This window comes from Plectrocnemia conspersa, unplaced genomic scaffold, assembly GCF_051122295.1.
Source record: "Plectrocnemia conspersa isolate PC_06_02 unplaced genomic scaffold, ASM5112229v1 ptg000005l, whole genome shotgun sequence".
Lineage (NCBI taxonomy): Eukaryota > Metazoa > Arthropoda > Insecta > Trichoptera > Polycentropodidae > Plectrocnemia > Plectrocnemia conspersa.
In genome coordinates this window covers 34,077,367-34,100,653 of record NW_028277169.1, presented here as the reverse complement: position 1 = coordinate 34,100,653, position 23,287 = coordinate 34,077,367, and the positions used below count along the sequence as shown (strand labels likewise).

The 23,287-nt window shown below is 26.6% G+C and overlaps 2 protein-coding genes across 2 annotated transcripts in view; one reads left to right on the top strand and one right to left on the bottom strand.

The window, feature by feature from the left end:
• Epac (Exchange protein directly activated by cAMP) overlaps positions 1-23,287 on the bottom strand; it is a 244,133-nt gene that overhangs the window by 184,078 nt on the left and 36,768 nt on the right. The gene's annotated exons all lie outside the window — the stretch shown is intronic.
• On the top strand, positions 3,362-23,105 carry LOC148235495 (transmembrane protease serine 9-like). The gene is made up of 11 exons (XM_088185942.1): positions 3,362-3,406; positions 3,492-3,640; positions 6,414-6,555; positions 7,291-7,404; positions 7,481-7,633; positions 7,761-7,854; positions 16,478-16,631; positions 16,714-16,852; positions 20,139-20,252; positions 20,320-20,469; positions 22,547-23,105. Exons 1-11 carry the CDS (start codon positions 3,362-3,364, stop codon positions 22,745-22,747), a joined length of 1,455 nt encoding a protein of 484 aa, XP_088042068.1. The 3' UTR covers positions 22,748-23,105.

The window sequence follows — 23,287 nt, the reverse complement described above, 5'->3', positions numbered from 1 at the left end:
AAATAAATAAATTATATAATCATTGCTTTTTTAATATTTATATGCAAAATTGAAGGTAAAGACCGCAAAGATCATTTCATCGTCTATGAGAGCTAAATTTTTTTAAACACTCATTACAATTAAAATATAAATATATTCAGTGATTAAAAACAATAATGATCAAGATCTATTTAATCAAAATAAATCTTTTTTTAATATAAATAATATGATACAAATAATATTATTAATGTATGAATTCTCCTGCGTATGCAATAGAGCCAAACACACATGTGCATATAGACTCACATACACACACGTAACCATACGCGCAAACAAAATGCATAGAGCTAGCAGAAACTTATATAACGTATTAATAATATTTTAATTATATGTGCTTATTATCTGTACATATACAATTGATGTTACGCGTCTGAATTTTGTCTAAAAATTAATAAATCGGCAACTTTTTTATATTCAAAAAATATAAAAAATATTTAACCTGATTAAATCATATAAATTATTTTTAAAACAACAGAATTTTGTGTGAAAAATTAATAATAATATCGATTAACGTACAATACAAGGCTAGCACATATATACAAGATCTATCTAATATGTTTTGCAGTTTCTGGGAAGCATTGGGCCTAGTCAGTAATTGTATGTTTGACACGTATCTTTAGAGTTGAGATAATTTATTAAAATCTAAATATAAATTCAATTTTAAATTTAATTATTTATTGTCTTTAATAATTGTTATTATTAGAAATCAAAATTTCACTAAAATTGAGTATGCTTTAAAGCAAAACGAGAAACTATTCACTATGTCTCAATACAACTAATAATTATATATAAACGTGCGCTTTCTTGTATGGTCTTATGTATAATATGAACAAATATAGTTTTAAAACACAATTTACAAAAACTTTTAATTTAATATAAAAGATCTTTATCAAAATGGCTTCTAATTCTAAATACTTTTACAAAGATTGTCTTAAAAAGTTAAATTATGTACAATTCTTATTGCTATACATTGCATTTGAATTGTAAAATAAACCATAAGACAATTTATACTAGAAAGTATCACATCCGTTTATCAACGATTTATGAAACTACACAACTAGGTTTAGAATATAACGGTTATTGCAACAGATAATGCCTTAGTTTTAATCAGATCATTCTAGTTTTAAACAACACGCTGCTTTACGAGCCTATCATATTTTCGTATTCGCGCTGATGATCCGACTCATATGGTGTGCATGGCATGGAAGAGGTTAAAATAATGTACATGCTTCACAAAAATTGAAATAAAATATATACTAAAAAAATGTTAAGTCAAAGCACCAATATTATCCAATATAAGAGTTATTACAATAAATTATGAAAAATTTTAGTTTAATTAAATAAAGATAACAATAAAAATTATTACAAATTTAAATATAAGATTGATAGAATTTTATGAACGCAATTCACTTCAAAGATATCCATTAAGCAAATGAGGTGAATTGCGTAACGGGAATATTGTAGCCTTAAGGTGTTATTTGTCTTCCGGTAATATATTGTTTACCATGTCCATTTTGTAACAAATAAATATTCATTCAATGCACCGGAGAATCCTTACGTGCTATTTATGAGGGAACCCTTTATTTCTAATCGTAACGAGAGCCTTTGTTTAATCGCACTATTGTAAAATAATCACTTTTGCTCACAATAATTTCAAGAAGTCCCCCATAAACGGGAGCTATGTTGTCCATACAATGTCTTCAGTTATTATACGGGCATTGACTTTCTAGATATAGAAAAGGTATTTGACACTGTCAGGCACGATGGATTGATACATAAGCTAATAAAAGCTAAATTTCCCCTTTCACTTTTCTGCATAATTAATGATTATCTTAAGACAGAAAATTTAGTGTCTCAATCAATGTAAAAAACTCAATCTCGAGATAAGTATCAATGCCAGCAGCATTCTCAGTTGCATTGATTAAGATTGAGATCATAATTTTGAATTATTAAAAATTATATTCCATTAAAGCATAAGTAACTTTATTATACAAATTAAATTTTAACAGCATTTTTATCTGCGAATATTTATAAAGAGTATTTTTAACTATATAACAATTAATGGGTTTTTTATCTCTTCTTTAAAAAATAATTATTTTTTTGTAAAATTCTTTACTTTACATATAAATAATAAAAATAAAAGTTATACATTTCAGTCTTTAATGTTTTTTTATAGGACTACTATGTATTCAATTTTGTTTTTTACGCAAATTGTGCTATTTTTACATTCAAATGGAAGTAAGTAAACAATATATTGTTACAACAACAACATGTATAGATTTTAAGGCCCAACAAACACAGCTTTGGTCTTAAAATACTTTCGTGTGTTTCATAAAAATATAAGCGGCAAATTTATATTTTTAGATTGTTATCTAGATCGCCCTATTGATTTTTTATATTATTTTAGTGCCTCATAATTCAGACCTAATAGTCGGAGGCGTAGAAACAGACATCAAAGATGTCCCTTATATGGTAGCGATATTATTCAAAGACTTACAAGAATTCTGTGGAGGAAGCATATTGAACGAATATTGGATTTTGTCCGCAGCTCATTGCTTTTCGTAAGTCTTATTATATTTATGAATCATCCCTTTTTTTATTACAATGTTAAATTCATTACAGAAATATCGTTTATGCAGATAGTTTTTTTGTGAGAACGGGGAGTAGCATAAGTAATTCAAGTGGTGTTGTATACAATATGTCAAAGTTTATATCGCACGAAGATTTCAATAGTACTACATTAGCTAACGACATAGTCTTAGCACGGGTAAGTAATTGTAAATAAAATAAAATCAAAAAATTAAACCTACAAATTAATTTTTAATAATGCTGATAGTGATTATTCACGTCAATCTAAATACACAATTATTATAATTGCATAACAGGTAACATTTATAAACATTATTTAATAAAAAATAATTTTCCTAAAAGATATATTTTGCATTTCATAAAATAAATTATTTATTATTCGTATTTTAATATTATAATCTTAATATAAACTAAAACTTTATTATTTTTTTAATTTAATTTAGCTAACTACACCTATAAAATTTAATGAAAATACATCGGCAATAGATTTACCAGATTCTGATTTCAGTATTAACGCTAATGATATAGCGACTATATCTGGATATGGTGTTACTAAGGTAAATAAATTTGTGTTAGTTTTTTGTATATATTCTAAATCCTGGAAAATATACATTTTGTATAGGAAGGTGGATCATATGGATCCAACAATATATTATATAGTGTGCAAGTGCCAATAGTAGACCATCAAACTTGTCAAGATTTATACGGAGACAGTGCAATGGTCGGAGATACTATGATTTGTGCTGGCCTAATGGAAGGAGGTAAAGATGCTTGTCAGGTAAATACAGTAATATATGTATAGCATATTGTTAAAAATAAGTAAGTAATTTTCTTTATATATCCATAAACTAAATTAATTTCAGGGTGACTCTGGAGGACCGTTAGTAACAAAAGGCAAAATCAGTGGAATTGTATCCTGGGGGCGTGGTTGTGCAGAACCTAAATTTCCAGGAGTTTACACAAACGTACCATATTTCAGAAAATGGATCGACGAAAAAATGGCAGAAACTCAGTGATATTTGTTTGTAAACTAAATAAAAATTAATTCATAAAATAAATCTATTGAATTGTATATGTGAATAATTATTATTAAAATATAATCATAAATCAAGCAATGATTGTTTATTTAATAACTATCGATGAAAAGACTCAATATACAAAGTTCAAAAGCAATTAGGTATAAAGTTGGCAACCAATTTCTGTATCTGTGATTCGCCAAAAACGACTCGAATCAATAGTAGGGATTTCATTACCGATAAGACCAGTATTACAAAATTAAATACCCGTAATATCAAAAAAACACTATTTTTTTAATTACTGGAAATTATATTTCTATGATGATACTCAAAAAGCGATGAAAAAAATATAACATGCTTGCTCTAGCTGATGATTGACCCTTTTTGTTTCACATATCTGTTGAGCGATGCTTAAGGATTATCTGACCAATGGATTAAGTTAAAATTGCAACAAGAAAACAATTTATAATCAAACTAAAAAATCTACAAAACATAATCTTTCGTGCAGGATCATAGTAAGCATTCAAAGGGGTAATTCTATAATTGGACTATGTGATATAACGAAACAATAATTACTGGGATTTTGCTAATCAATAAATATAATAAACCATGCGAGCAGTGCTTTGATTATTATCTTGGTCCTTTTTATTACCAATTAAATAATAATGCTAATACCGGTATTGTCTGTTTTCCTCGGTAATACTAGTATTATAGCAATCCCTAATCAAGAGTATAAGAGATCTGTTACATCACCAAACAATCAAGTGATTCGATACGATAGACAACCAGACCGAGACCGAGAACAAACAACAACAAAAATCACAAGTGACTCAGCGGATCATCCATAAGACATCACTTCTCTATTATATCAGTCAAAAAAATACATCTCGGCTTATTTGCTGTGGTAAATTGTAAAACTTAACTGAATGAATTGTTGTCAAATTTTCAGCGTTTTTAAGGCTGCAAATTCACACCTTTTTGGCCTCATAACCCAAAAGATTGCTTGTTTATTAGTGCAAAGAATAAATAATACAAAGCTTCAGGGAAATTAATATTATTCAAAAGTTGTGTTTTAAACAAATACAACACATAAACATGTGCACTCGTAAACAAAAACAAGATTTTTAAAAGACGCTCTTTAAAAAAATATTATTAAACTCCACTTTCAAAATACTCTTTAATGAAATCTGGGTAAAAATTCAAATAATTCTTGTTATAAGCAGATTGACATGTTTTTGCAATAATTACCGGCTATCTATGATTATTAATGATCATTGTAAAAGCTGAGTGGCTATTGTGCAATTTTGGGTTCTCTGCTGATTTTAATGTCAGCAGAGAACCCAACGATTCCATTATTGAAACACTTCACAATTTTTTGCATATAATCTCTTCTCCATATTATAATACAGTGAGTGAGCTACTTGTTTGCCATTTATTAGTTTATTTTTTTAATTTCGAATTTTAGTTCTAAGTTTTATAAGTCGCAATAAACTATTTTTTTAAATATTGAAATGTGGCATCTGTAGTGTTATAAACTATCTGATTTGATCCCAAAAGTCTCGACACTTAAAAGTAGAAACTAACTGATGCCTAATTCATTAGAGATTTCTTAAATGGTTTTCTGTATAATATATCATTGACTGCTGTGTTTCGTCAACCTTACAGCAAGCAAACTCTGAATAAAATATAAGGTCTTGACCCCATTTACATCATATAAAAAATTATGCTCTTTGTATGTAAATATACCGCATTTTTATGACGTTAATAATATAACAATTTCAGAGAGTCAATTCGATTAAATAGCAAAACAAAAAGTGGGGATCACCAGACTGTGAAAAAATATTGAAAATGTCGCAAATACGTGCTAAAAGCGTAATAAATCAAATTATTTTTAGTCAGTACAACTTATAGAACAAAAGTTTTCGTTTAAAGATTTAAAATCAATATTTAGTATATATAGTACTAGTCACTTCATCTGTAATAGTCAAGACTTTTAATTCCTATTTTATTTTATAGATAATTAAATAAAGCAATCGATGTACGCAACTATTAAATACGTTATAACATTATCTAATATTTTTACTACCATAAAAAAAACGTATTAATTTATCATACATATAAAACTTTAACAAGTATTTAATCTAAAAATAAATATGAAATAATATTATTAGACAGTTATTTTTTATTTTAACATTCTTGAAATTTTTTGAGCATAATGTTTAAATAAATAAGACTGACAAATAATTTTTAGTCACTTCTGTTTCTTCAATAGAACCACAATGATTTTCCTTTTATTTTTTGCTCAATTTATGCTATTTTCATATACTGATGGATGTAAGTAAATATTAATAGTAAATTATAAAGTAAGTCTTTAACTATCCAAACATTATGATTAAAAATTTAGTTTAGTTTAGTCTTTCGTTAAAATCGCTTTTTAACATGATTCGTTTGCCGGAATATTTTTGAGTTTGACATCAAAATTTTTTTTATATATTTTTGGAAGAATATATTTATATGTAATAATTTTTTTATTATCTTAGTGCCTCGTAACTCTGATTTTATAGTCGGAGGCGTTGAATCAGATATCAAAGACTTTCCTTATATTGTCTCGTTGCAATATTACGAAATGCATTTCTGTGGAGGAAACATAGTTAACGAAAATTGGATTTTGACAGTCGCCCAATGTATAGTGTAAGTTTTAGTCAAATGGCAAATCGTAATTATTATTCTTTAAATACAATAATTGTGACTATTTTGTATTATTTACAGTAAAAACGAACCAAATAAGTATTCTGTAAGGACGGGTAGTAGCGAAAGTGATAATGGTGGTGTTGTATACCAAGTTTCTGAAATTTTACAGCACGAAAAATACAATCCAACTGGAGATTCCCACGACATAGCTTTATTTAAGGTAAGTTGTTATGTGTTGAATATATATTTTAACGAAAAAATCATAGAACTAATTTTTAACTGTGGAATTAATAAATTGACATGAATTTCTAATCATGTGAGCAGTGATTTACTATTAGTTTGTATATAAATATATTATATTTTTATACAAACTTTAGTTAATACCTAACTATTACATTTAGATCTATTATATTTTGCTTTCCAACGCAAAACTGCACAAAACATAATGTAATAATATTTGTTTCTATGTTACTTATCATCATTTACATACATCACAAACATTTATTTTAAATTAAAGATTACACAATACAACTTCAGAAAAAGTTATTTCGCTATTTATTAAAAACAAATTTGCGGTTATCTTTAAAATTTCGATAATGTTTCAGCAATATATTTTCGGTCTTTACCTTCTTATCAGGGGTATTTATTTTTGTTTTTTAAAACAAAACTATTATTTGTTATTTAAATTCTGTGCAACGATTGAGATCGTCACGTTGGATCAGAGGATGCGAAGAGAGAAGCAGCGGCTACTGCGATCTTCGATAGTCTGAATTTTAATCGGTATCTTGATATAAGTTTATATAAACTTAGTAAATATATATTAGAGAGCTCTTAAAGTTCTGATGCTTTAAACTCTGACGTGGATGTCAGTAAAAGTATCAGAACCGTTTTGATAGACCTATAATTATTTAATGGTAGGATTACTAAAATATTTAACATTTTCTATTTAATTTAGCTAGCGACGCCTATAAAGTTCAACGAAAATACGGCACCGGTACCTTTGCCAGATTCTAATTTTCCTATTAATACTAATGACATGTCAACCGTAGCTGGCTATGGAGTTTTCGAGGTATTTTTACAATTTAAATCTATACGTTACTTTTTAAATGATTTTCTAAATTCTGGATTATATTCTTTTTTTTAAGGATAACGGAAAAGATCAGCATAAACTATACAGTGTGCAAGTTCCAATAGTTGATCATGATATTTGTAAAGATTTATACTACATTCCAAGAAATCCTGTCGATGAGTCTATGATCTGTGCAGGTTACATGGAAGGAGGAAAAGATGCTTGTCAGGTAAATACAGTAATATTTATAACAACAAGATTTATTTTAATGTGAGCAATGATAGCACCAAATGTATAGTTTCACTGACTGTATCAGTGAAATCATAATCGAATATATTTTCATTGGTTAATATCAGGCGCATACGATGAGTGCGTGCGGAATCTCTCACTCACTCTCGTCACTTAACAAGCGCGTGAGCGAAAGAGAAAGCATATCATCGTACGCGACTGGTGAATATATATTTCTACTACGTAAAATATAATTTAACTGATGGGTGCTAGTGAAATAATATGCTGCTCTAAAATGTCTATGAAACTCATTTTGACAGTTATAATAATGAAAATAAAAAACTATGGTTATAATTATTTATTTATTTGCAACGTAAAAAAGTTGAAAAAATATAGTGTTCAAGTAGGATTTGATTTAATGTAACAGCAAATGGACAATTGGCAACTGTTACAGTAAATATGTATTTTTACTGAAATAAATATAATTTCACTAATCAATATCAGTGAAAATATATTTTTTACATGATTTAAAAAAATACATTTCACGCCTGTCAAATGACAGTTTAGAGCAGCATATAATTTCACTAGCACCGGTCAGAGAAATTGTATTTTTACTAGTGAAAATATATATATCTCGCAATGGAAATGTATTCTGATATCATTTTACTAAAATAAATATAATGTGAATTAAATATACAATTATTTTAGGGTGATGCTGGAGGACCATTAATGCTAAAGGGCAAAGTCATTGGTCTGGTGTCCTGGGGATTTGGTTGTGCACAACCTAAATACCCAGGAGTTTACACAAACGTACCATTTTTCAGAACATGGATCGACGAAAAAACTAAAAACTAAATGCTTTGTATCATTAAAATAATAATTAAATCACAATAATCACTTATTAATTATTTCTAATAAATTTTATATTTGATATGTAAACATTAAATACTATGATATATTAATGATCTAAATTGTTCCTTAAAAATATTTTAATTTATTTAATTCAAGAAAAGCACAACTGTAATATCCTTTTAAAAAGTTAAATATACTCGAATTTAAATTAGAAACGCATTATTTACATTCACAGACGAGTCTCAAACTAATCATTGCTCTAAAGTATTTTAGACGCAGCATACGACAAGTATGCATTTTATCACCCTTGCTATTTATCATGTAATCTAAATCGATATTTCAAAAAGCGTATTGTGGATACTGGTGTATGGTAAAGCAATAAATAAAATAAGAAAAAACACTGATAAAAAAAAGCTGAACGTGGTAGGTAACAAGCACGGTCTGAAACTAAATTATTAATTACAAAAAGATAAATTTTTGCAACAAATATAACCATCAACTATATACCAAAAGAAAGTCTTACAGTACACATATTTGGGTATATGAATGAATAAGAAATAAGACTAATCTAAAGATGTAAGAGCTGAATATAAACGGCAGGAAATGCATTTCCCTTAAGCCTACAACTGAGAATTTTTACAGCATGCCTCGTTGCTATATTTTCGTCTTTCTTATATATGAAATGAAAGCATGGATCTTAAATCAAGAAATAATCCGAAAAGCAGTAACAATGTGTATCTATAGATGTACGTTTAAAATTTATTATATGGATAGAATTACGAATATTAAATATTTTAGCATTAAAAAATTAATGATGCTGTAGTACAGCAAAATAAAAACTATACTATTTTTGCTATAATTCTCTAGACGTCGTTTTTATCTGATCTTTGAAAATCTACAAAAGTCACCCCTAATTATAAAAAAGATGACATCGTGCATGATGTAAAAAGTTTTCATTTTAATTGTACTAAAACTATAAAAAACAAATTTTAATCATTGTCAGTCTATTCCTATATATAATATATATATATACATATGCATAATAAAAATATTTTCAATTGCAACGTATTCAGAAAAGTTTCAGTTTCAGGTTTAGTTTTCGCCGAATATTAAACACAATATTCAGTTCATGTTCGGATTCAGTAACAATACATTTAAAATGTAGTTTTAATCCCTGTAAACGATATTAACATGATATGAATATGCAAGCTATTTTAACTTTAACTATTAAATTACAAAGTACAAATAAGTATATATAATATAAATAAGTTTTCATAATGTTATAAATTTATAATTAACTAATTGTATAGTTACGATTTTTTATATAGAAAACTTTAATATTTCACTCATACGTTATAAATAACAATACTAAAAATACATTGAATATATCAGGTTTTATCATAAGTTTTTTATACAAGATTAATAATATATTATATAAAATTATCGTAAGAAGCATACTTATACAATAAAACATTAATATGGTATCCAATATATTAGTTAAAAAAAATATAAATAATTATCCTATTCCTATAAAATAAATATATTAATAATAAAGCAATTTTTTGTATAAAGCAACATGAAACTGTTACATTTTTGACACTTGATTTTTTTAAATTAATATTCCACATAAGAGAAAAATTATTTCTGTCGAGAATTCTCAAAAAATCTTCACATAATCGGAGAACTGAATAATCGTTAAAGAGATCAAATTTCAATAGAATCTTTTCCTGATTTAATGATGGTTTGAAATCTCTTATGAATTACTATAAAATCAATTTGGTTACGTATTATATATTCTACATATAATTTAATATTAAATTAGCAATATATTTACTAAAGCAATAAAACATATTTTTCAACTAAATTTAAAATAATAATTATATTTTAATTTGCCTAAAATAAATATAGTGCAGTTATATTAGCTGAATGTTGGGTTATATCAGCCGTTATTTATATTTAGTGAGTCTTTTATGGCAATGTTTCAGAATCAACTGTATTTTAAGACAATCTAAGTATTGCAGTGAAGATGAATTTTATACCAATTATTCTGTAAGGATATATACAAACACTACTAATGAAGGCGGTCGTTATGTTTATCTTGATAATTATACAAGACACGAATATTACGACGCTGAAACAGTCTAACGACATAGCTTTGTTTTGTGTAAGTTATTATATTTTTAATATATTTAAGAAAAAAATAAAAATATGCAAATAAAAAATATTTATAAACTCACTTTCATTGTAATCAGAAATTAAATAATATAAATATTCTTTAATTACCACTAAAAAATCTAGTAGATTAAATTTTTTCAATGTCCCTTCAGCAATTAATATATAACATAAATCAAGTATGTACAACTAATGCTTTAAGACTTAACTGTTCTTACTGATAAACATTTAGTATTGCTTATATATTATATAGCTGAATTAGGTTCACCAGATGGTGTTTTTGCTATTAAACCTGATATGACAACTGTAATGATATAGAGATCTTGGAGTATTTCAATCATTTAAGTTTATAAATTATTTTTATGTACATTTTTTAAGGAAAATGCACAACCTACGTATGAAAATTCCAATAGAAAAACTTGTCATGATTTATTCACTTAACAAAATCAAAATTCTACAGTCGACGAGACTATGAGCTGTACTGGTAATATAAAAGAAAAAAAAATCTTTTGCGGTAAATACATTTTGTAATAATAAATCCATTAAATGGCTTTTTTGGAAAATGATACATATATTTATAACAGTAATGAATTTTAAAATTTTTTGTAACAACACATAATTCAAATAAAATTTCATACCAAATTATTTAAGGGTGACACTGAAGGAGCATTAGTGCTAAAAGGTAAATTAATTAGACTTCTTACTTAGGTAAATAGTTGTGGAAAATCTAAGACGGGGGTTTACACAAAAATTACATATTTAAAAAAGTGGATCGATAAAACAATGCAACACGAATGTCCTTGATGAAGTTAAATAATAATATAAATATAATATAGTTGCTCCTAATAAACATATTAATCATATTTATTTTACTTAATCCTAAAACCTATTTTAATTGTTTTAATAAAATAAATATAAATGGCTATACAATTTCGCGCAATTTTTAATACATATTAATCCTTGGCTTAAATCCTTAAACTTTTGATTACCTTTTTTGATTATTATTTTTTTACAATCGAGTTTATCCGTGTACAAATTTGAAATGACACGTGCAGGATCACCGGATGCTCAAAGGTTATAAATAACACTGAAATAACGTAATTATTTTTATAACAACGAATGCAACAAGTTTATTTATTCATATAAATTAGGAATACAAATATCATTAAACATTTAATGAATGTTGTAGCGACTGAATTACTTGTTTAATATCCATTAAACAAGGCATACAAATATATACGATTTTTTTCTAACATACGTGCAGAAAACCACGTATTTAAGCGGACCGCTACAAAGGAATTTAGAGGAAAATAATTAAATTATTTTTAGTATTCCTTCCTACTTCTGAATACGCAGAATACAAGATGCATTTGAAGACAAAGCTTATTAATTACTTTTTCTCATTGTGCATTAACTATTTTTTATTACACCGTATTTTAAAACGTCATAATTTCTCTATTATTGGATCTTGCACGTGATTACTTGAATGTAATTATACTAAAAAAGTTTATGTGATAAATATAAAATTCTAAAGAAAAAATATAATAAAAAGATACACTAAGTTTGTTCTCGACAAACAGAGATCCATTGATTACATGTTAATCCTAATCCGTCAAGTTTAACCTTATATATTCAAGCGATAAGAGTATATAAAACAAGATCAGGGCTTTTACCACTTATTATTTAGTATTTATCATAAATTTATTATAATTTATTTATCATAAATTTCAGTATTTAAAATATATATCTACTGGTTAAAATGTATTTGAATATGATTTCACTGAAACGCTGGGGAAAATATAATTTCAATGGTAATATACATTCACTGCAACATATATACTAAATTTTAAATTAATTGATAAATTTAAAATAAATTTTGTTTTTTCAAGAGATATAATTTATACTATCAGAAATGTAGCTACAACTTCAAATATAAATAAAATTATATATGTCTGTATTTATTGTAATAAATAAGAAATATGTATAACGTAATTTCAGACCAGGTTTTCTCCATAATTCATAAAAAATGTCTGGTAATATATAGTTGATAGTTATAAGGTGAAAAATGTTTTTTTTATATATAATAAAACAGACGGAATTTTTAATTTACGCTAAAATTTGTCAAATTTTTGCTCCAACTATATGTAGTATAATTTTTTATTCATATTTATTTAATGATTATGATGGAATATGATTCAACTAGTTAAATCTAATTTCTGTATTAAAGTCTTCAATAATATTAGCCTCATTTCCTAACAAAAAAAAAGAATATAATATTCATAAGTCTATTTTTAACAAGAAATATAAATATAACACAGCCTGTTTTTACGATAAGCGTAGTATGATAAAAGTACTAGAAATGTAAAAAATATTTTGAAACGTTCGTCTGAATTTTTTGTTCTAATTTTACTTTTTGTATGCTTCATACGAGAAAAAAGTTACATGGAAAAATATACGCACTTTCCAAAAGAGACGTGATGAACAGATTAAGCAGGTACGACTTATAAAATTCCAATAAAGACGCTTGAATAAATATCAATTTAACTTGCATATTGGATTTTAACTTTAGATATTATATTTCCAAGCTAACTGCCAACGTGTTGATGTTAACTAAAACAAGAGTAACTAATATAATGAAATACAGTAAGACTTTTATGAAGTAATGAATTTTATTTACAAAATCCTGTAAGAAAATGGTTTACTGTTTTTATTATTATTCATAAGAGACGCAATTTAAAATTGGACATTTTTTAAGTGCATTTAAATAAATACTTTATTCCATAAAACTATTTGTGTGTGCATTACAATTAATAGCAATAAATAAATATATCCATGTTCTATAAAAAATATTAGATGAAGCAATATTTTATTTGTAGTGTAAACTAAAACGAATTTTATGTGCATTAAAATATGAAAAAATAAACATAAAAAAAAATATTTTATTTTATCTTTTAAATTATTGACTTTCATTAGGTTAGATTTGGATTTTTTTGCAACTGTGATAGTGATGTTATATTTTTAACTATCGATCTATCCTTATTTCTTAATATTTTACTGCACAAATCCTTTAGTGCACACTACAAATTAAATATTGCTCAATCTATTATGTCTTAATGAACATAGATATATTTATTTAATGCTCATTTTGTATTATTGTACTGCACAAAGAATTTAAGTATTTATTTAAATGTATTTTTAAATTTAATATTTTTATGAATAGTAATATTACAACAGTAAACCATCTTGTTACATGAATTTATTATTTCATAAAACACACTATATTTCAGTAAGTTTACCATAGAAACACTTTTAAATTTTTTTAAAAGTGTTTTATCACCTTACTGCAATCAAACACACAATGTCTATTGCTAGTTTTAAAAGTAATCAAAAATACTTTAAATTTGCCGTGATTTAATCTTTTTGATCCATGTATAATATTATATGTATTACTTTAATATTTTCCCTATTTTATTTGTAAAATCATTGCGCACAAATTGTCTTGATGTATGATGCAATGCCATGACATGAAACGGAAATTACCGATCTCCTTTTTATCGTTATCTGCTAGTTTCGTTAGTCTTTTTTTATTTCTAGTCATACCTAGAGCAGATAACGCAGGATGGATGAATGTGATTTGATTTGCACAGGTTTGATATATCTACTATATTCATTTTAGAAGTTGTAAATTTTATTTATTAAATTTATTGGCTTAAATTTATCTAACAATGGATAAACTTTTCAAGAGGAGGACATTTTATTTTAAGAAATATATTTTTTTAATAAAGTTTTGCCTAATTGTTTTATGGGTTGCTTGAAAACATAGCACAGGGGTTGTGTCACCGGACAGTAACATAATTGCAACATAAAAACATAATTGCTCGAAGAAATATATAAAAATAAAATTATTAAGTTATTATAAATACTATTTTTATAATTGGAAATCTCTGACTTATTTTATATTAAGAGGTTATTATGAAATGTCACATTTGGATAATCAAACGTATTCCGTCGGCTAACTTTAAAGCTAAATAATTCAGTTTATTTTAATCTTTATTATCGTTATGGTCGGCAATAAAGTTTCGCATTTGTATCTCTCTCCACATAGTATAAATTACTCGCATAGAGACGGATCGTCATTAGTTGGTAATCGGTGGCATACGAGCCATAATGATTGCCTTAATAGGTTTTTTACACCTGGTCATCGTCGCAAATGGACGTGAGTAACAATCTATTTCCAATTATTCATTTCCATATCGAACGATTTAGAATATTGTAATTATTGTTATCTAAATTGTATGTGATTAACTTTATATACTAAATAATAAATATCTATAAAACTTCTCGGACAAAATCATGTAAACATCCGTTCTTTTAATAATTGCAGACATACAGACTTAATTTATTTTATGTACATGCATACATATATAATTATTAAAATTAATTGAACAAGTAAATAAGTTAATAGCATGTTTAAATTAAGACCACTCGTTAAAAAAATATTCTAAAATAATATAATTTATTAGCATACATTTTAATCTAGTCCAAATGTTTTTAAACATCTCAAAGATTTAAAAAAAAAAACATATGCCAATCTAGGATGAATGATTGACTAGGGTTATTGTGAAATTTAAATGCTTGACCAATTACGTATATCTTTGCTCTATATCAGGAATCGTAAATCATCGGTCACAATTCCTAAAAATATCTTTAAGTGAAATTGTTATTTTAATAATCAATTATAATTGGTAAAGTTATTTTTTAAATGTATTTAGGTTAATTACAGTGCTTAATGAGTATTTAAAATGACATATTTTCAATATCTTGAGTTGCTGTTGGTAACGCAATTTAAAGCTATTTTTATATTTTAATAAAAGCAATTTATTTATAATATATATGTATGTATATACAAATATAAAACACAAAAAAACACTTGTTATAAACTAATGATTGACGCCATCAAGGACACGATTTACAAAGCACATTATCTGGGGGCGTAGACCCTCAACAACGCGCCATCTGCGGGTTGTAGTCAAAGAAGCGCTTCACTTCGTAAATGCAACTTAAAATCTAAAGTCTCTGAAGGGGAGCGCTGATAAAAGCCTACTACTTTGGAACAGAAAATATCGCAGAAGCCGCCGCTTCTCTCTTCGCATCCACTGGTCCATATCGACGTCTGAAAACCAGAGCGAACCACAGACAACGTGTCTTTACCAGTTAACCAGATAAATACATCTGTCTTGATAGTCAGAAAAATTGCAAAACCGTAATAATTTTTGAGAAAACTGAAATTTTAGAATAGTTACTCTCGATAAAAATAAATACTAATAGGAAAAAGTTTGAATACAGCAAATATACTATTTTCAAATGAAAATTAATTGTTGTGTGTAACTTACGAATTTTTAACTAATGATTCGTTCAACTCACGTTTAACCTTGAACGCACTAATTCTATAATTGATAAACCATATTTGTAATTACATAGAAATAAATAAAGTTATAAAATTATTTTGAACATATTTTTTCAATATAATAATAATATCCATTTAAAAATATGTTCAACCTTTTTGCACATCCTTGATTATGACGAATCTGAAAATAGCATAACTTATACAATTTCTCGATAAAAAATATGTTAAAGAACCATTTTTATTCCGTGCGACAATTTCTCCAATCTATTATATTGCAAAATACGATTGAACATCAATTTCGAATGGAAATTGAACGTTCGGCAAAAAAACTTCTATACCTCCATATGTATTATATGTATACGTCATATTTTTTTATATTCATATATATATATATATATATTACTACCATTACAGTGCCACTCGAAAGTACTTTGATAGTAGGCGGTGCAGACGCGCAAATTGAAAATTTTCCATACATGGCCTCGATCAGAAAGTGGGGTATGCACCAATGCGGATCTGCCATACTGAATCAGAAATGGGCGCTGACCGCGGCGCACTGTTTCACCGGGTGAGAATTTTTGCTCTTTTATTGGGCCTCGTTTTTATTTTCGTTTCTCATCTCATTCTTTGTCTGAATTATTAATACGCAGGGAGCCCCTGGAAGAGTTTACTCTGCGAACAGGATCAAGCGACATTTGGTACGGGGGAAAGGATCACGAGCTTGATGCTAACATAATACATGAAAAGTATAATAAATATACTAAGGACTACGATATTGCATTGGTTAAGGTCAGAATAAAAAAAGTTTTAATTTTACTTTTACATTATTACAAATAGATTACCCATAACGAATCCAGTTAAAAGTTATATGTATAAAGAACACATAAACGTGACGCAGGTTCTTTCATATTAAGTTGACAAATTTTAATATTATGCCTTTTTATGGTAGCACGTAATTAAAATAGTAACGTTAAGAAATAATTAGAAATACTCTTGGAATCAATACTTTTTAGCGAGAGACACACTGCTACGACACCTTTCAGATCTACCGTTCATGGAAGCGATTATACCCTCCGCTACTGTATTCCTTGCATTTGAATGGCCGTCCGAAAGGTTTTGAGAATTGAGCAATCGAAATGGATTTTGTGAAAGGATTAGGCCGTAAATATATTCAGCAGCAAGCAAATTCAGTCGAAACATAAAACGCAGAAGCTTTCCATCAAATGAAAAAAGCGCTCTGCCGATTTCGACGATATTGCACATTGCGTAATTATTCCTCCCTGTATATACACTTTTTTACGAGCGCCTCGTAAATTTAATTACGTTCATTTGTACAGGGTGTTTACAAAAAAAATCGCAGAATAATAATAAAAGCGCGCGTAGCGTTTGACTGCGAAATTGAACCGGATATAAAAATATACCAACCAGTTGGTTTATATTTTCACATTCATTTTATTGTTTTTTTGGTTGAAATTTCACCGAGAGTGTTGCGTTGCGTTTAAAACGCACGATTAATTCGCGAGAGAATTTTACGGGGGTGTTTTACTTGCGAAATTTACTGGCGAGGATGTCCGGATATCATTTTGGTTTGTGATTTAGCAAACATTAGAGAGTTACCTTTACATTTTTAATTCATAAATATACCGTTGTTTTAATATAAAACAAATAGATTTGTGTAAAATTACGTACATATATAATGAACGGTTAACTTACATTGAATTAACACAGTCTGAAAAAGGTCGTTTAGAAGCGCCGCCATATTTTTAATAGTTATAGCAAGATTAACCAGCATTGCTATATTTATTAGCTTAATTTACAGCTACACGATTTAAGTGTGACAGAAAAAAAAATACAATTGAAAAATTAAATATATTTTTTTTAATAAATTCTAGAAGATAATTTATTTATAATTTTTTTTTATTTCAAAAAAAATTTGCAAAAAATAATTTTTTTTAATTTTTCAACATATTTTTTCGGTAAAAACTATGTTTAAAAATTAAAAAATATATATTTTTTGTAAATTTTTTTTAAAATAAAAAAAAATGATCTTCTTTTACTTTTAAAAAAGTACAGTTTCTTTTTTCGGTCTCATTTAAATCGTTTAGCTGTAAATTAACCAAATTTAAACCACCGTTTGTTTTCAAAAATAAAATGTTTGCAAATAATTTTAAAATATTTTAATACTTAAATTTTTACTTAACAATATTCTATGAGAATTTCCGAAAATCCCCCAAAACTTATAATGAATCTGAATATGTTTAAAAAAAAACATTTTTTTTCAATTATTTTTTGTAAAAATTTCCACTGTTATTTATAAATAAAATATTTTATATTATTTATTTTAACATTTAGCAGCTGTAAATACAGGGGATTAAAACCACTGCATATTTTCATAATTAAAATGTTTGTAAACAATTTTAAAATATTTTAATAATTTAATTTTCATTAAAAAATATTTTATGAGAAATTTCGAAAATCCTGCAAATTTCTCAAGAAATGAGCAATAATAAATTTTTCTAAGAAATTCTTTGAACTTAATTCTCGAGAAGTATTTACAACAGCAAGTCGTACGACTTTTATATGAGTTGGACCTTAACTCTCATTTTTATTTCTCTTTTTTGCAACACTTCAATTCCATGATTTTAATATATATGTATATGTATTTGTCATATTTTAGATTTTTATTATTATTTATCTATATCTAGCAATTTATTTTTAAATACTATACATATCATTTAAAGTTTACTTTAATTAAATGTTAGTTATCTTTTTGATCCAATTTACATTTTATTTTCAAAAAACTTTAGTTTAATCTGTTTTGGTTAATATTAGGGCTCTCAAATATTTATGGTTTTATCTATTAGGATATTAAATAAAAAATAGATGAAATATTCCAATATATTCGTAATTTTTACCGATATTAATTAATTTAAATAATTAGTACAAATATCTGTAAAATACTATTTAATTAAAAAATAATTATAGAATAATAATAATTATTTCTATAATCGTTAATTTCTTGTATTTTATAAAATATGCATATTACAGTACTGTATAAATCATTAAAAGAAAAATGTTCAACTTATTATTTTACATACTTCTTGATCAGGGAAGTATTTCCAAAAATGTCAAAAGCAAATTTAAAGAGAATATAGGAGTGACTTTCGGTATATATTAAAAATGCCGGTTTTATTGCTTTCAACTGTTTTTCAGTCAAATATTAGCAAATGGATAATAAATATAGATAAGATTACAATTATTTTGAAACAAAATATAGGCGCATAAAGAACCATGGATTTTGGAGCGGCACTAGTCACTCTGGTATATTGAGAGAAAAACAATCTGTGTTGCTAAAGTATACAAAATGTTTTATTTTAAGATTTTTTAAATTTCTTTCGAGATAGTATAAATAAATATTCGGTCAACTATTTTAATATTCGTATAGTTTAAAACCAGGAGAATATTTCGAATATTGTATTGAGAACCGTAGTCAATATGCTACTTCATATTTTGATTTATTTTTATTAAATCTTCCGTTGTAACCTGACAGCCGTAAGCTTAATGCGTTATAACGGGGTAAATCTGTACCAACTGAATAAGTCAATTAGAATCGTTGACATCAATATTAATAATTATAAATTATTATTTGTAATATAATTTATAATTAATAGATGTTACTGCAGCTGGGGTCGCTTTTTTATTAATAGTGCATTTTTTATAAATAAAAATTTGAATGACGCTGTCGGGGCTCGAGCCCGTAACCTCAGAGTTACTAGTCTGATACGTTACAAACTGTGCTATTCCGTCCTTAATAATATCAATATCTAATTTATAATGCAGTGCATTTATAAATTTTTGTATACTATTTTTTACACGATAAATCAAATTAAAAGCTGCATATGAATTGCTTTTCATTTTAAGCTGCGATTCGAATCTTTTATTTTTTTAAATTATCATTTTTCAAGATCAATGTATATCTCCTTAATAGTTTTAGTTCACCTTTACTATATGAATGTACTCTTTCTATTTTCTTAATAGGTTTACTATTGTTTAATAAAAAAAAATACGATTTCAGGTAGTAGATATCATAAAATTGGACCCAAACACTGCAATTATACCACTGCCTGAAGATACTTTTAAATTCGAACCAGGAGATATTGCTTCTGTAACAGGGTGGGGCTTGACTAAGGTACAACCCGAGATTTTGCTTTTAAATTAAATCCTTAATGCAAACTAAATTGATGTTTGATTTCCAGGAATCTGGTTGGTTATCCATTGAGTTGCAATACGTCGAACTGTCAATAATCGATACTGAAACATGTAACAGATACTATTCCAAGTACAGAAACATCACCGAGACTATGTTATGCGCTGGATATATGAAAGGGGAAAAAGACGCTTGTCAGGTAAGCAAACATTCAATAATATATGTGCATTTATAAGTTTATTTAACAAAACGTGCATCTTGCGAAGTAACATGTCGCGTACTTGCACAGAGACGTCAAAACTATGCTAATACGAATTCTAAACTATCCACCCAAGGAAGCGTATTTCGAAACAAACTTTGCATATTCCTCGTCTTTACAGTTAACCCACCAGTCAGTAAAACTGAAACAGTTTAACGCTTGCACAGGTAATTAAGCCCCGGAGGAGCTATAATTACTATACGACGATATGTTAAATGCACTACATATATGTATATACATGAGCAATACTTTAGTTGCATAAGACCCTAAGCTATTTAAATATAATAATACGTGATACAAAAAAGGTACATTTTTTAATGTGTTTTTTGTATTTTTGTACTATGATATATTAGCTGATTTACTAGCTTTTGTCAGATAATATAAATTAGACATACTGGATAAGATTAATTAATTGATATAATAAAATACACATTGATTTTAGCTATATGATATTTAAAGTACAGTCTAATCAATAATATTGTAGGTAGTATAATAAAAAACATATTTAGTTTATAATTATGAAGTTTTAATTAGAACAGTAAGAATGTAAATATGGAAATGATTTAAATTACAGCTTAGAGCAACATTTAATTTCACTATCAAATGTAAGTAAAAATATGTTTTCACAGGTAAAATACAATCACTGTAGCATACATATATAGATATAGAATACAACTCAATCTAGGACACAATAACTGCCGTAGTTTTACTTATTTAATTCACGCCTATTAAATAACAGTTATAAGCATCATATATTTTCACTAGCACCTGTCAGTAAAATTATATCTTCACTGGTAGATAATTTCAGTATTATTTTTGTTATTGAAAAAAATATACATTACGCTGTAAAATTGTATAAATCACTGTTATAAATTCGTAAAAAATATGCTATTACATTTTTTTTTTAATTTGTACTTCAAAAAAGTATGATTTAAATAATAAGCCAGAAACTTAATTTTATTGTCAAAAATGCAAAAAACTGATTTTTACATAATATTTAAAATGATATATTATTTTATGATTTTAATACAAACGTAAATATTGTGAATTTATTTTATCTGTTTCACGTTATTTAGACTATCCGAAATAGATTCTTTGATCATTTTTATGAGCTGATTTATTCGGATCGAGATTGGGGTGGAAAAATAGTGAGGGTTGAATAAACGTAAGGACATGCGTATTTTAATAAAAAAATATCTTTGGAAAGTCTTTTAAGCGCTCAATGTTTATTTTAATATATTACTTTTGCAATCTATAAGAAAATTTAAAAAGAGATAATATTAATATAGGTGAATATATAATATAATATAATATTGGTGAGTCAACGAAATACTAATATTTTTATTTTTAAATTTATTAAGCAAAAACAGCACAACATATATTATTTTTTTTGCTTTATGTATAAACAAATAGCTTACAGTTTAATTTAGTAAATTAACTCAAAGATGTACAAAATAGAGTCTGAAAAAAAATATATTTGTAGTGCCAAAATGAAACTCCATAGCAACAAAGCAAGACAGTAGAAATTGGTGTGATAAGAAACAATATTAAATAAATAATAAACCAGTGTTTTTAATCTGTGACTAATAACTAAAAGATCTGGAATCAAATTTTTCAATTTGTATCGTGTCTGGAAGATCATATTAATTAAATATTATATACAGATTATGATTTCCTAGATTTTCCTAATATTACGTAAAAATTTTGCGGTGAATAGGTAAAATAAAATCAAGCCAGCTTGTGCATGACCATTGATTGTAAGCTGTAATTATAATAAACAATTAAGCAAATATATGCCATTGATTTCAAGACTGATTTCAGTATGGTGTTCCACAACTTACTTAGTAGTTGTTAATTGTGTTTATTTTATTTTTAAACATTAGGCTAACGTATTTTATGTTTCAATGGAAAATTTGCAATAATTTATTATTATATATATTTAAATACCGCCATGAATCATTGATAAAATCATTGTAACGTAATTTTAACCTTTTGCTAACCCTATTTTTGATTGCAGGGTGATTCCGGAGGACCCTTGGTAGTCAGGAACAGGATCGTCGGAATTGTATCTTGGGGCAGGGGATGCGCCCGCCCCAATTATCCAGGGGTGTACTCAAACGTACTATACCTTCAAAAATGGATCATTCAAACGATGAGCGCTGCTCTGAGTTCCAATTTGGATAACGCCTACGCAGAGCAGTTGATATATCTACCATAATAAATATATACATTATATAAACGAAGCTCTTTTCAATTGAATTCCGAGTAAATGTGCGCATTAACTAGTATCTAATATGTTTGACGAACCAATTTAAGAAGATATATTCAAAGGATAATTATATGTCGTTAATGTAATAAAGCAAATAATCAGAATGTATTTGATAAGCATATTTAATTGGTTCTTAGGAAAAGATTAAAATTGTTGACAACGTCTGCTCAATTCATACATTAACGATCGTTATATTATATTATAGAAATCAAATTTTATTGTAAGATAGTTCTTTGAAAATATTAAGCTTGTTAGATTGTATCTATGTATATATAATATTCTAAAACGCAATAAAATATCAACATAGTTTATTTTTTTATTAGCACTTTTACCATTCATTAATCATTTTTAATTCATTTAAAAAATATGAAAATGTTCACTACGTAGCTCGAATCTCGAATATCGAATGTATATGAGAACATATAAATTATTAGAAAATATTTTTTACAATTTTGAAAAATGTATTTTTGTTGTAAGGTCTAAAAATCA